The sequence below is a fragment of the Danio aesculapii genome, chromosome 23 (assembly GCF_903798145.1).
Source record: "Danio aesculapii chromosome 23, fDanAes4.1, whole genome shotgun sequence".
Taxonomy (NCBI): domain Eukaryota; kingdom Metazoa; phylum Chordata; class Actinopteri; order Cypriniformes; family Danionidae; genus Danio; species Danio aesculapii.
Window position 1 is genome coordinate 5,119,555 of NC_079457.1, and position 14,037 is coordinate 5,133,591.

Below are 14,037 nucleotides of genomic sequence, written 5' to 3' on the forward strand. Positions count from 1 at the left end.
TAATTCATGGGGGCTAATAATTCTGTACAATTCTGTATATAAAACTGTATATGCCCTTAATTAATTTACATTTATATTTAGCAGATGCTTTAATCCAAAGCGACTTACAAATGAGGACAAGGAAGCAATTTACACAACTATAAGAGCAGCAGTGAATAAGTGCTATGGGCAAGTTTCAGGTGTGTAAAGTCTAAGAAGCAAAGCATTAGTAATGTTTTTTTTTGTTTTATTTATTAAATAATTGAATATATGAATATTTAACCTATAGCTATTTACTTATTTTATTAAGTTTTTTATTATTAGTTATTAAATATTCAAGATTTCAAAAACCTTTGTTTATTTTCAGACTTTTTTTTTTCGTTGGTATTTTTTTTTATATAAAATTTTTTTTGTTATTTTATTTAATTTTTTAATAATAAAAAAAAACCTAAATTAATGTCACACTTCTGGACATCGCTTTGATTATTCACATGATAGCATAAAATGTAATATAGTACAAAATTTTATTTATTTGTTTGCCTTCATTTAATTTCCTTCAGCTTAGTCCCTTTATTCCCTGATCAGGGGTCGCCACAGTGGAATGAACTGCCAACTTATTCAGCATCTGTTTTACTCTGTTTTTACCCACGCCAACACAGGGAGAACATGCAACCTCCACACAGAAATGGAAACTGGCCCAGCCGAGACTCGAACCAGCGACCTTCTTGTTGTGAGGCGACAGTGCTAACCGTAATTAATCGAATATGTGAATATTTTACCTGTAGCTAATGACTTGTTTTATTTGATATTTTATTATTTTCTATTTATTTATTTTCATTAGTATTAATCAAATTGTATAAAACTTTATTTTCAGACTTAATTATTAATGTTTAAAAAGCTAAACAAGTCTTGTTTATATAATCTACATGTTTTAAATGGCAAACGTGCAGTCTCTCAGACTGTTGGATGTCACAGTATGGATTTTAATAAAATATATAATTAATAATGATGAGCTTTCGTGTGGTTTCCCAGATGTTCGACCTTCAAAAAGACACTTGCATTTGCAGACAGTGGCCTGTAGAGGACAGTATGTTCATGCGGACCTTCAAAGCATGACTGTGACATTGAAGCAACATTTCTTTCCCTAAATATAAAACACATGTGCAGGACATTACAGGGCATTCATACCGTTTTCATATTTTCTCAGCAAAATAGAATCACGCTTGTGAAGAGGAATATGCACAGAACTGCTGCTCACTGACCTCGTTCAGCCTGCAAGGAGTCACAGAGAAAGCGGCACTCCTGCAGGATGGCGTTTTCTAGAGTTTTCTTCCCCACACCGAAGTATTTCAGTGTTGCCAGAGCAAAGCGCCTCTGCTGACGCCACATGTGACCACTGGACATAATCAAACCTGCAGACAGAGTCATTTTAGCATTAGAATAAAATCTTTAGTATTTTAAAGTATACTAGTTTTAATTTTTGAATCTTATATATTATGTTTACATCAACCCTGAGTAGAAAAACACTTTAATGTTCCCCTTTATATCTACAACTATTTCAGCTCTTCTCTAAATGTCTTAAATGGCTGCGTGAAGAATCTGGTCTCTCTTAACCCCGCCTTTCTGAGAGCCTGCTCTGCTCTTATTGGTCAGATGACTCTACTTTGTTCTAATTGGTCAAATGGCCCGGTCTGTTTTGACTGGTTAGTTGACTGTACTCTGCTCTGATTGGTTCGAAGGGCCAGTCTGTTGTGATTGATCAGATGATCCAGTCAGTTGTGATTGGTCAGATGATCCAGTCAGTTGTGATTGGACAGACGACCATACTCTGCTCTGATTGGTCAAACGGGTCAGTCTGTTGTGATTGGTCAGATGGTGATTGGTCTGCTCTAATTGGTCTGATGGGCAGGTCAGTTGTGATTGGTCCGATGATCCAGTCAGTTGTAATTGGGCAGATGACTCTTCTCTGTTCTGTTCTGTTCAAATAAGTCAGTCTGTTGTGATTGATCAAATGACCCAGTCTGTTGTGATTGGTCAGATGACTCTAGTCTAATTGGTCAAAGGACTATACTTTTCTCTGACTGCTCAAATAAGCCAGTCTGTTGTAATTGGTCAGCTGGCCCAGTTTGTTATGATTGGTCAGATGACCCCTCTCTATTTTTATTGGTTCGAAGTGTCAGTCTGTTGTGATTGGTCAGCTGACTCTACTTTGTTCTGATTGGTCAAGTGGGTCAGTCTGCTGTGATTTTTCAGAGGATCCAGTCAGTTGTGATTGGACAGATGACTATCCTCTGCTCTGATTGGTCAAACGGGTCAGTCCGTTGTGGTTAGATGGTCCAGTCTGTTGTGATTGGTCAGATGGTGATTGGTCTAATCTGCTCTAATTGGTCTGATGGGTCAGTCAGTTGTGATTGGTCCGATGATCCAGTTAGTTGTGATTACGCAGATGACTCTTCTCTGTTCTGATTGGTCAATTAAGTCAGTCTGTTGTGATTGATCAAATGACTATACTTTTCTCTGATTGGTTTGATGGGCCAGTCTGTTTTGATTTGTCAGCTGGCCCAGTTTGTTGTGATTGGTCAGATGACTCTTCTCTGTTCTGATTGCTCAAATGGGCCAGTCTGTTGTAATTGGTCAGATGGCCCAGTGTGTTGTCATTAGTCAGATGACTCTACTCCGCTCTAATTGGTTCGAAGGGCCAGTCTGTTGTAATTAATCAGATGGTCCAGTCAGTTGTGATTGGTCCGATGATACAGTCAGTTGTGATTAGGCAGATGACTCTTCTCTGTTCTGATTGGTCAAATGAGTCCATCTGTTGTGATTGGTCAGATGGTCCAGTCTGTTATGATTGGTCAGATGGTGATTAGTCTACTCTGCTGATTGGTCCGATGGGCCAGGCAGTTGTGATTGGTCAGACGACCTTACTCTGCTCTGATTGGTTTGATAGGGCAGTCCAATGTTATTGGTCATGTGGTCCAGTCTGTTCTGATTGGTCAGATGACTCTGTTCTGATTTGTCAGATAGTCCAGTACATTGCGATTGGTCAGATTACTCTACTCTGCTCTGCTCTGTCTGGGCCAATGGGCAAGTCTGTTGTGCTTGGTCAGATGGTCCAGCCTGTTGTGATTGGTCAGATGACCGTACTCTGTTCTGACTGGTCAAATGAGCCAGTCTGTCGTGACTGCTCGGATGACTTTGTTTTGAGTGGTCAAATGGGTCAGTCTGTTGTGATTGGGCCGATGGGCCAGTCTGTTATGATTGGTCAGTTGATGCTACCCTGCTCTGATTGGTCAGATGGTCCAGTCTGTTGTGATTGTTCAGATGACCCCACTCTGCCTTTATTGGTCAGATGATGCTACCCTGCTCTGATTGGTCAGTATGTTGTGATTGGGCAAGGGCTAACAGTGCATATCAGAAATACAAATGTCCATTAGCATATCTGCTTTTCAGCTCTTCCTCATCACTTGTAAATAAAGTAATACGAATATAACAATTGAATTGGTTTTACCATATCAATCGAAACTTCCTTCAAAGAGCAGCAAAGTGGATTTGCTTCAGCAGAGCCGAAAACACCATTTATTTATCTGCACTTTGATCTTCAAAACTCCACAGACCTTTTACACTTATAGACAGCTGCATTACACAATGCATTAAAAGCCGTTCCTGAAAAACAACATTAGTTGCAATGCAATTTAGTTTTTCTGTGTCTGTCTGTGGGTACCTTTCCCTTTTCCAAGCTTGTCCATTATAGGAAAATACGGTCGGTCAGTAAAGATGTCTGCCTGCTCCACAAAAGCCTCTTTTAAAGTCTCATATCCAGTCATCAGTATACATGGCTTGGTTCCCAGATAAAGTGTGCACACATCTCCATACTTCTCTGCAATCTGGCAAACAAGATTTAAAGAGATAGTTCAGCCAAAAATCTAAATGTACTCACTATTTAATCACCCTCAAGTTAGAGATAACATCATATATCATTATGGTTATCGTGCTTGGTGTGTACAGGCCTTTACACATTCACACACACATAACTGAATGAAGAGACTTACCCTCTGAAAGGATCCCAGTGGATCACTAAAGCCGATGTTTGTGAGGTTTCCAACAAAAGGCAGAGGGAAAGGTCCCGGGGGCATGTTCTTTGAATAAACATCTCGAACGTGTTTCACCAACAGCAGCACACAGAGAAATATGAGGAGTCCTTGAACATCCAGCCATTGACCAATCAGCTGAGAGAACACTGATGACATCTTTACTGATAACAGAGATACGGTATTACACACAGATGCTGAGCCGATTTCAAACAAATGCTGACTTTTTAATTTCCCTATTTAAAGATAGAGTCTTCTGTAGTTACATCATTCAATAAAACTGGGTATTTTCGAGGTCAATATTGCTAGGAAATAGACTCTTAATTTATATAGTAGCTCATTTTATGCTTTAACAACTTAATGAATGCTTAGTTGAATTACGCTGAATAAAAGTTGGGACTTTCATTTTAAAAAGATCCCCATTGTTATTTTATTTTCAAGATCTGAGGTGAACTATCTGCTGCTGCTTTCAGTAGTATGGAAATAAATGCCATATGGCAATAAAAGTCTGTTATGATTGGTCAAATGGGCCAGTCCGTTGCAATTAGTCTGATGGCTTTGCTCTGAATGGTCCAATAGGCTAGTCTGTTGTGATTGGTCAGATGACTTTACTCTGTTCTGATTGGTTCAATAGGCCAGTCAGTTGTGATTGGTCCGATGACTCTACTCTGAAGGGCCAGTCCGTTGTGATTCGTCAGATGGTCCAGTCTGTTAAAATTGGTCAGATGACCCTACTCTGCTATGATTGGTCCGATGACAGTTGCGATTGGTCCGATTGGTCCGATGACTTTTGTGCCCTGATTGGGCCAACTGGCCAGTCAGTTGTGATTGGTCAGATGACCCTACTCTGCTTTAATTGGTCCGATGGGCCAGTCAGTTGTGATTGGTCAGATGGTTCTACTCTGTTCTGATTGGTTCAATAGGCCAGTCAGTTTTGATTAGTCCAATGACTCTGCTCTGATTGGTTCAATAGGCCAGTCAGTTTTGATTAGTCCAATGACTCTGCTCTGATTGGTTCAATAGGCCAGTCAGTTTTGATTAGTCCAATGACTCTTCTCTGATTGGTCCGGTAGGCCAATCTGTTTAGATTGGTCAGATGACTCTGTTCTGATTGGTTCAATAGGTCAGTCAGTTGTGATTGGTCCGATGACTCTACACTGCTCTGATTGGTCCAATGGGGTAGTTGATTGTGATTGGTCAGATGGTCAAGTCATCATATTTGATCATTGTCATAGTAGTTTATGCTGTTGTTTCTTTGCGACACCGCAGAAATAAAAAACATCTCTAAAACAGACATTTCACGCGTCACCATCACAGGGTGGGACAAAAACTCTTGGGACGAAAACATTTAACATGGAAAAGATACCATTTAACGATACCACAGTGTTACACATAAACAAATAACACCAGTTTATAAAAAAGTAATTTAATTTAAGGTGACGTAGTTACAGACCTTCCGTGCAATTACTATATTGGTTTGATTACAATGAGTTTTGCGTAATTACATGAAACTAACCCTAAAACTAACCCATATTCCTACTCCAACAATACAGCAAGTGCATGCAATTAATAAATATTACTCAGTAATTAAATAAATAACTACACCGTGACTACATCACCTTAAAATAAAGTGTAACCAAAAAAAACCTGGCAGCAGGTGTAGATATTTTCCATGTCACTGTCGCAGATGGTTAAAATAAAAAAATAATTTAACATGAAAAAGATACGGTTTTAGACATGCACGTACATTTGCCTAATGAGTATATTCAATTAAGCCTATAGGTCTTAATAGTTAAAACTGACAACAGTTAAACTTACAGCACTTGTTTTGTGTGGCATCTGAAGAATAAATGAGCGTCTGCTGAACTTTCAGTTGCTCCTGCAAAAACTAGAACAAGCCGTACAAAACATGTCAGACAGAAAATACTCCTAATTACCATACAACCCCATCCAGGGAGCTCAGCGCTGATAAATCAATTCACACAACACATTATATCACACTCCTGACCTTGTAAACGCACCACTGCTGTCAGTTATGAATTTTTATTCTCTTGCAGCTGATATATATGAAGTGGCCTAGTTTCCTACTAGCATTCGCTGTTATTGTTTTATTGTTAGCAGGTAAATGTTTTAGAAAGGATCTGGCATACAAGAAAAACTTAGTTGAATGAAGACAAATTAAACTGTTAGACATTATCGCAATTTTACAGTCACTGTATGTGTATGTAATCTATGTATGTACATGTTTCGGAGAGATTTAGAGTTTGCTGTCAGCTTTTTTTGGTTACATTTTATTTTAAGGTGACTTAAACTGTTGATATTTAACTACTGAGTAATATTAATTAATTACAGTTAGAATTAATTAAGAGTTATAGTTAGAATATGGGTGGTGTAGGATTAGTTACATGTAATTATGCATAATTCACAGTATTTCCTATAGTAAATGTGTAGAACATGCATAACTGCATCACCTTAAACTAAATTGTTACTGTATCTTAAATAGATAGTATAAAAATACATTTGACCACCCCTATAACGGTTCATACCATTGTAAATGCATAATCGCACCAATCAGCCTATGTAAGTGGGGGGGGGGGGGGGGGGGTCATCCAACAACAGTCTGAAAGGGCAGACCTAGAGACACAGTAAATGTTTACAAGACACCTTTCTGTGCATCTACGTATAGCCTAAATATAAAGTACAATAAGACGCATAGGTTTTATAGTTTGACGTAGCGTAACCTCTGAGACAGCTAATCAAAGGTCAGCTTAGTTCATAGATGGTCAGAATACACTGACTATACCTCAAAACACTGAGCATTTAAATACGTTTTATTAATAAATTAGATGTAATTCAAATAAATCCAGAAATTTGATTAACTGAAGCATGTGTTATACAAATCAACATTACCGAAAAAAAAGATTACCCATCTCCCCCTATCGTAACTTTATAGCCAAGACAGATCTCATTAAAAACTATGTGAAATTGGTCCTTAACTGTTTACTGCAGAACAGGAGAATTATCAATTTAATTGATTTATACTCTACAAAAATACACTCACTGGCCACTGTATTAGGTACACCTTCCAAGTACCCGGTTGGACCCTCTTTTGCCTTCAGAACTGCCTTAATCCTTCGTGGCATAGATTCAACAAGGTACTGGAAATATTCCTCAGAGATTTTGGACATGATAGCATCACACAATTGCTGCAGATTTGTAGGCTGCACATGCATGATGTGAATCTCCCGTTTCACCACATCCCAAAGGTGCTCTATTGGATTGAGTTCTGGTGACTGTGGAGGCCATTTGAATACAGTGAACTCATTGTCATGTTCAAGAAACTAGTCTGAGATGACTCACGCTTTATGATATGGTGGGTTATTTTGCTGGAGGTAGCCATCAGAAGATGGGTACACTGTGGTCATAAAGGGATGGACATGGTCAGCAACAATACTCAGGTAGGCTGTGGGGTTGGCATGATGCTCAATTGGTACTAATGGACCCAAAGGGTGCCATTACACCACCAGCAGCCTGAACTGTTGATACAAGGCAGGATGGATCCATGCTTTCATGTTGTTGATGCCAAATTCTGACCCGATCATCTGAATGTGGCAGCAGAAATGGAGACTCATCAAACCAGGCAATCTTTCTTCAATCTTCTATTGTCCAGTTTTGGTGAGCCTGTGTGAATTGTAGCCTCAGTGTTCTGTTCTTAGCTGACAGGAGTGGCACCCGCGGTGCTCTTCTGCTGCTGTAGCCTATCTGCCTCAAGGTTGGACATGTTGTGTGTTCAGAGATGCTCTTCTGCAGACCTCGGTTGTAACGAGTGGTTATTTGAGTTACTGTTGCCTTTCTATCAGCTGGAACCAGTCTGGCCATTCTCCTCTGACCTCTGGCATCAACAAGGCATTTGCGCCCACAGAATTGCCGCTCACTGGATATTTCCTCTTTTTCAGACCATTTCCTGTAAACCCTAGATGGTTGTGCTTGAAAATCCCAGTAGATCAGCAGTTTCTGAAATACTCAGACCAGCTTGTCTGGCACCAAAAATCATGCCACGTTCAAAGTCACTTAATTCACCTTTCTTCCACATTCTGATGCTCGCTTTAAACTGCAACAGATCGTCTTGACCATGTCTACATGCTTAAATTGAGTTGCTGCCATGTGATTGGCTGATTAGAAATTTGTGTTAATGAGCAGTTGGACAAGTGTACCTAATAAAGTGGCCGGTGAGTGTACATTTTCATTTTTAGAGGGTATTACCGCTACCTATTGGTCAACAAGATTATAATTTGTTGGAATATAGATATTATTTTTTCATTAGCCAATGTATTTTTAGGTATTGCGTGAGAAAGCATAAAATCATTGTGAGATTTATTTATTTTGCAAAATGTCCCTTTAAAGTTAGAAATAACACATTTTCTTTATTTACTATAGCCTATTTTGGACATAACATGCTCTTACAGTTTCTTATGTCACCCTGTTTTATTCAAGATATGTGCAGCAAACGAAAATTTAGTCTAGAAATAATTATTTCATCAATTCAAGCTTTCATCTTGTTGTTTAGTCTTATCAACATTAATGAACTATGATCTTTATGCTATGATTATGCAACTATCTTTCTGTTCTTTTATTTTCCCCATTGCCTTCTACTCTTCACATAATGGTTAAAAAGTAATATTTAGTCTTGAATATCTGTACTTACGAGAATGCAGTTTATTAACCACGCAGTGGATAAAGAGAGAATCAATAACTGCGGCTCGAATGAAAAAAAAAACTTGAGAGAAAGTTGCAGGAGGCTGACGAGGAACTGCGGAAATGTTGTTGTGATGACGTCACGCGCACCCGCCTATACGACACGCCCACTTTTAAAGTCACAGACGCAAAAAAAGATAGAAACAATTTTACATTTACCAAAAACTATTTTGTCCTGCTATACTAAACTATTTTAAACAAATTAGAACATTATACGAACAGCATAAAGCGAAGCACTAATAAAAGAGCCATTAAAAGCATTTTTTTTACTTGAAACCTTCAAGATCCTGTTATCCCACAAGCCTGTAAGCCCTTACCCTTTCTTAATATGCATACCTACACTTATATTTGTTTGTCTGCTTTGTCTGCATGTTTTGTACACCCCTGACCCTTTTTTCTTTTCGTTCTTACAATACTTTTTGTATTTACATTTAGTCATTTAGCAGACGCTTTTATCCAAAGCAACTTACAAATAAGGACAAGGAAGCAATTTACATAACTATAAGAGCAGCAGTGAACAAGTGCTATAGACAAGTTTCAGGTGTGTAAAGTCTAAGAAGCAAAGCATTAGTAATGCAAGTTTTTTTTTTGTATTGTTCTGTACTTTGTTCTTTAAGCATTTTTAAAAAAACAACACACTCTTATAGAAAAAAAATGTTTCATTATAAATTAATAATTGTATAATATTTATAACCAATATAAAAATATATAATAATTTAAATGTGTTTTAAATCTTACACTGTAAAATAATTACTTATTGCCTTAAAGGTCCCATAAAATTAAAATAAAGATTTTTAGAGATCAGTATTATTCAATTTTAGGATATCTATAAGCTAGTGCGCTGCAAAACAGTGACAAAATTCGCATTTAGAAGATATAAAACATTTAAAGCTTGTGGTTTGTTACTTCAGCCCAAATGAAATCAACGGTTTTATTCACGTCACCTCATACTTCAGTTTCTCATCACATCATAACCAATCAAATGCCCCCTTCAAGACGCTTCTCATTTGATGCACTCAAGCTCAAGCACTCACACTGGCAGAGCTGTGATAAAGACAAAACTATTGGCTGTTTGGAAAAAAGGGGAGGAGCTGCTCTATGTCCCCCCCCCCCCCCATTTCTATTGAAATTACGTCAAACATCGAATAAAAATGCACGTTTCAAAGCACTTCACAGGATCGACTTAAAATAAAGCTGAATCAAATTAACCTTATGACTATTTTCGACTTACGTTACATTAAACGGACTTAAAAATCGCATGCACAACTTAAAAACTTGAGTTAGAAGCATAACTAACTTAATTACATTAATCCTTTCTGTGCTTTTAGTTTTCCTGATCATTTTAATAATATTACATTATATAAAACAGTCAAAATGGGAAACCTGGAGATTACATACATCCCTTCTGTGTTCATTTGATTCATTCATTTATTCACCTTCAGCTTAGTCCCTTATCTATCAGGGGTCGCTACAGCGGAATGAACCGCCAACTATTCCAGCTTTTGTTTTACTCAGCAGACGCCCTACCAGGTGCAACCCAAAACTGGGAAACATCCACCTATAGCGCATGTGTTTGGACTGTGGGGGAAACCGGAGCACCCAGAGGAAACCCACGAGGTCCTGACTCTCTGTGGTCATTAAAAATCCCATGGCACTTCTCGTATGGGTGTAACCCTGGTGTCTTGGGCCAAATTCCCTCCATCAGCCCATCAGTGTTGCCAGATCGGGCGGTTTCCTGCCTAATTGGGCAGTTTTGAATTTGATTGTGCAGGTAAAAAATGACATAGGCGGGTCTTTACTTATTACCTGCTTTCGTTCACCTCTACAGAACCAAATCAACACCCCCACAGATTTCTGGGCGGTTGTTTTTGCATTTCAGCGGGTTTTGGATAGTATTTCAGCTACATCTGGCAACACTGCCCATCATCCCCATACACCGAATTGGCTGTATCTCTGTCTCTCCACTCCACCTGTAGCTGTGTTGATGTGTGGTGAGTGCACTGGCGCCATTGTCCTGTGGCTGCCGTCACATCATTCATCATTCAAGTGGATGCTTCACACTGGTGGTGGTGTGGAGAGACCCCCCTCATGATTGTGAAGCGCTTTGGGTGTCTGGCCATACACGATAAGTGTGCTATATAAATACACATTACATTACTTTTTTAATAGGTTTTTTCCAAAAGGCAATTTCTTAAAATGTTGCCAAGTAAAAGACACCAAGTAAAAGTTGTTTTAGATCAAATTAACATGTCATATTTATTCAGGTGACTGTGTAAAATGCAGGACATGACATGAATAACAGGGAAAAACATCTTCTGTGTTCGTTTTTTTACAACTTTTGTAAGTTTCGATTATTGTTTACATGGCATGATTGGACACATGGATTACCAACATTGGCTCATTCTGAAAACATAGCCCTATATACATTTCTGCAGATCGTGAACTATGTAGCCAGAGGTACGTATGGCTGCATTTCATCTTTAAAACGAACGCTACGAGGCGGTATGACACCGTTCCTTTTCTCGCTTACCAGCTGACTCTTTGCAGGCTTTTCTGCTGTTACCGGTTTGTCCAGTGGCTCGCCGTGTAGGTTGGTGGACTTGTGACGCGCCGACGGGGTTTGAGTCAGGCGAAGAATGGTTTCAGAAATCAGGTAAGACAAAAAACAAAAGCCAATAAATAAAATAAACAAGTACATAACAGGGTGAGAATGAGGTAAAATCTGAAAACGTGGTAAAAATCAGACGAGGGCTTTTATTTTCTGGATTGCTTTTGAAAACTGTTTAGGGAAGGGGGCAATCAGGTCAATCTGTGCTTTTGAAAACACTATTGTTTGGGTTTAGGGAAGCAGGTAATTGGGTCAATCTGTGCTTTTGAAAACACTATTGGTTGGGTTTAGGAAAGGTGGTGAGCGAGTCAACCTGTGCTTTTGAAAACACTATCGGTTGGGTTTAGGGAAGGGGGTGATTGGGTCAATCAGTGCTTTTGGAAACACTATCGGTTGGGTTTAGGCAAGGCGGTGAGCGGGTCAATCGTTGCTTTTGAACACACAATTGGTTGGGTTCAGGGAAGGTGGTGAGCGGGTCAATCGTTGCTTTTGAACACACAATTGGTTGGGTTCAGGGAAGGTGGTGAGCGAGTCAATCGGTGGTTTTGAAAACACTATCGGTTAGTTTTAGGGAAGGCGGTGATTGGGTCAATCAGTGCTTTTGAAAACTATCGGTTGGGTTTAGGGAAGGGGGTGATTGGGTCAATCAGTGCTTTTGAAAACTATCGGTTGGGTTTAGGGAAGGGGGTGATTGGGTCAATCAGTGCTTTTGACCTGAAACTATTTTGTCCTGCTTTACTAAACTATTCCAAAAGAATTAGAACTTTATACGAACAACATAAAGCAAAGCACTAATAAAAGAGCCATTAAAACCGTATTTTTACTCCTGTAATGCCACAAGATCCTGTAATCCCACAAGGCCCTTACCATTTCTTAGAATGCATACCTACACATGTATTTGTTTGTCTTCTTTATATGCATGTTTTGTACACCACTGACCCTTTTCTTCTTTTCTTTCTTACTTTTTGTATTTGTATTGTTCTGTACTTTGTTCTTTAAGCATTAAGAAAACAACAACACACCCTTATGGAAAAAATATATATATTTTACATTATAAATTAATAATTGTATAATAAAACGGCAGATTTGTGAAAAGATAAACTGCAAAAAAAAAAAAAGCATAGCTCCTGGGCTATATTTTTGGAATGAGCCTTGGTTGTGGATTACAACTAAATGATTAAGCATTTTTATAAACACTATCGGTTGGGTTAAGGGAAGGGGGTGAGCGAGTCAATCAGTGCTTTTGAAAACACTATCGGTTGGGTTTAGGGAAGGGGGTGATTGGGTCAATCAGTGCTTTTGAAAACACTATCGGTTGGGTTTAGGGAAGGGGGTGAGCGAGTCAATCAGTGCTTTTGAAAACACTATCGGTTGGGTTTAGGGAAGCAGGTAATTGGGTCAATCAGTGCTTTTGAAAACACTATCGGTTGGGTTTAGGGAAGGTGGTGAGCGAGTCAATCAGTGCTTTTGAAAACACTATCGGTTGGGTTTAGGGAAGGGGGTGGGTGGGTCAATCTGTGCTTTTGAAAACACCACCTTTCCTAAACCCAACCGATAGTGAGCGAGTCAATCGGTGCTTTTGAAAACACTACCGGTTGGGTTTAGAGAGGGTGGTGAGCGAGTCAATCGGTGCTTTTGAAAGCACTATTGGTTGGGTTTAGGGAAGGTGGTGAGCGAGGCAATAGGTGCTTTTGAAATCACTATCGGTTGGGTTTAGGGAAGGAAGAGGGTGGGTCAGTTGATTGGTCAGTCAGTCGACAGCAGCCTCTGGTGGATTTATGCGAGAACAGCAGGCACAAATAGCACTGGCGAGAGAAATTTGAGACCTCAAAAAACGTACACTGCGGCTTCTGGCAGATTTGTGAAAAGATAAACTGCAAAAAAAAAAAAAAGCATAGCTCCTGGGCTACATTTTTGGAATGAGCCTGGGTTGTGGATTACAACTAAATGATTTAGCATTTTTATGAATATGTGACACATAACAATTACACTTTGGCAACAAAGATCAAAACAAGTGGTTTATTTAGACCACAGGTGTCAAACTCAGTTCCCGGAGGGCCGCACCTCTGCACAGTTTAGTGCCTACCCTAATTAAACACACCTAAACAAACTAATTAAGACCTTTAGGTTTATTTAAAGTTTGTTGGAGCAGGGTTGGAACTAAACTGTGCGGGGCTGCGGCCCTCCAGGAACTGAATTTGACACCCCTGATTTAGAGTAATTGTCTAGAGTTTTTGGTGAAAATATCTGACAATCTTACTTCCAATAGTTTGTAATAACCATGAAGCTTAAATCTGTAAACTACCCCCCCTCCCTTTTTTTTTGCACATAATAGTAAATATAAAAGTTCATAATGTGATGCTTAGTTATGAAGCTTCATAATGATGACTACCTGAAATTATAGCCCTTTATCAGTGACGTAAACGAGATATGAGTCTTTTCAGATCATCTGCTAACACTTAAATCTATAATAAAAGATCATATTTAGCTGCAGTTTTATATTGTTTATATACAGTGCTGAGCATAAATAAGTACACCCCTTACAGATCTCTCCTTTTATATTAATACTTTCGGTCACACTTTATTTTAATGTACAATTTGCGCTAT

At 38.9% G+C, this 14,037-nt stretch overlaps 1 protein-coding gene across 2 annotated transcripts in view; it reads right to left on the bottom strand.

The window, feature by feature from the left end:
* The window catches only part of LOC130216986 (cytochrome P450 2J4), a 22,750-nt gene extending 13,878 nt beyond the window's left edge, over window positions 1-8,872 (bottom strand). Inside the window, exons 1-5 of one of the 2 annotated variants that reach the window (XM_056448946.1) lie at window positions 8,773-8,872; window positions 5,886-5,955; window positions 4,029-4,231; window positions 3,701-3,863; window positions 1,242-1,391 (exon numbers count right to left, since the gene is read on the bottom strand). In XM_056448946.1, the coding sequence (XP_056304921.1) occupies window positions 1,242-1,391; window positions 3,701-3,863; window positions 4,029-4,226 (511 nt within the window). In that variant the 5' untranslated portion in view covers window positions 4,227-4,231; window positions 5,886-5,955; window positions 8,773-8,872. The remainder of the gene's footprint in view (window positions 1-1,241; window positions 1,392-3,700; window positions 3,864-4,028; window positions 4,232-5,885; window positions 5,956-8,772) is intronic. The other variant, XM_056448947.1, reaches the window with a different exon arrangement.
* Window positions 8,873-14,037: the final 5,165 nt, after the last annotated feature.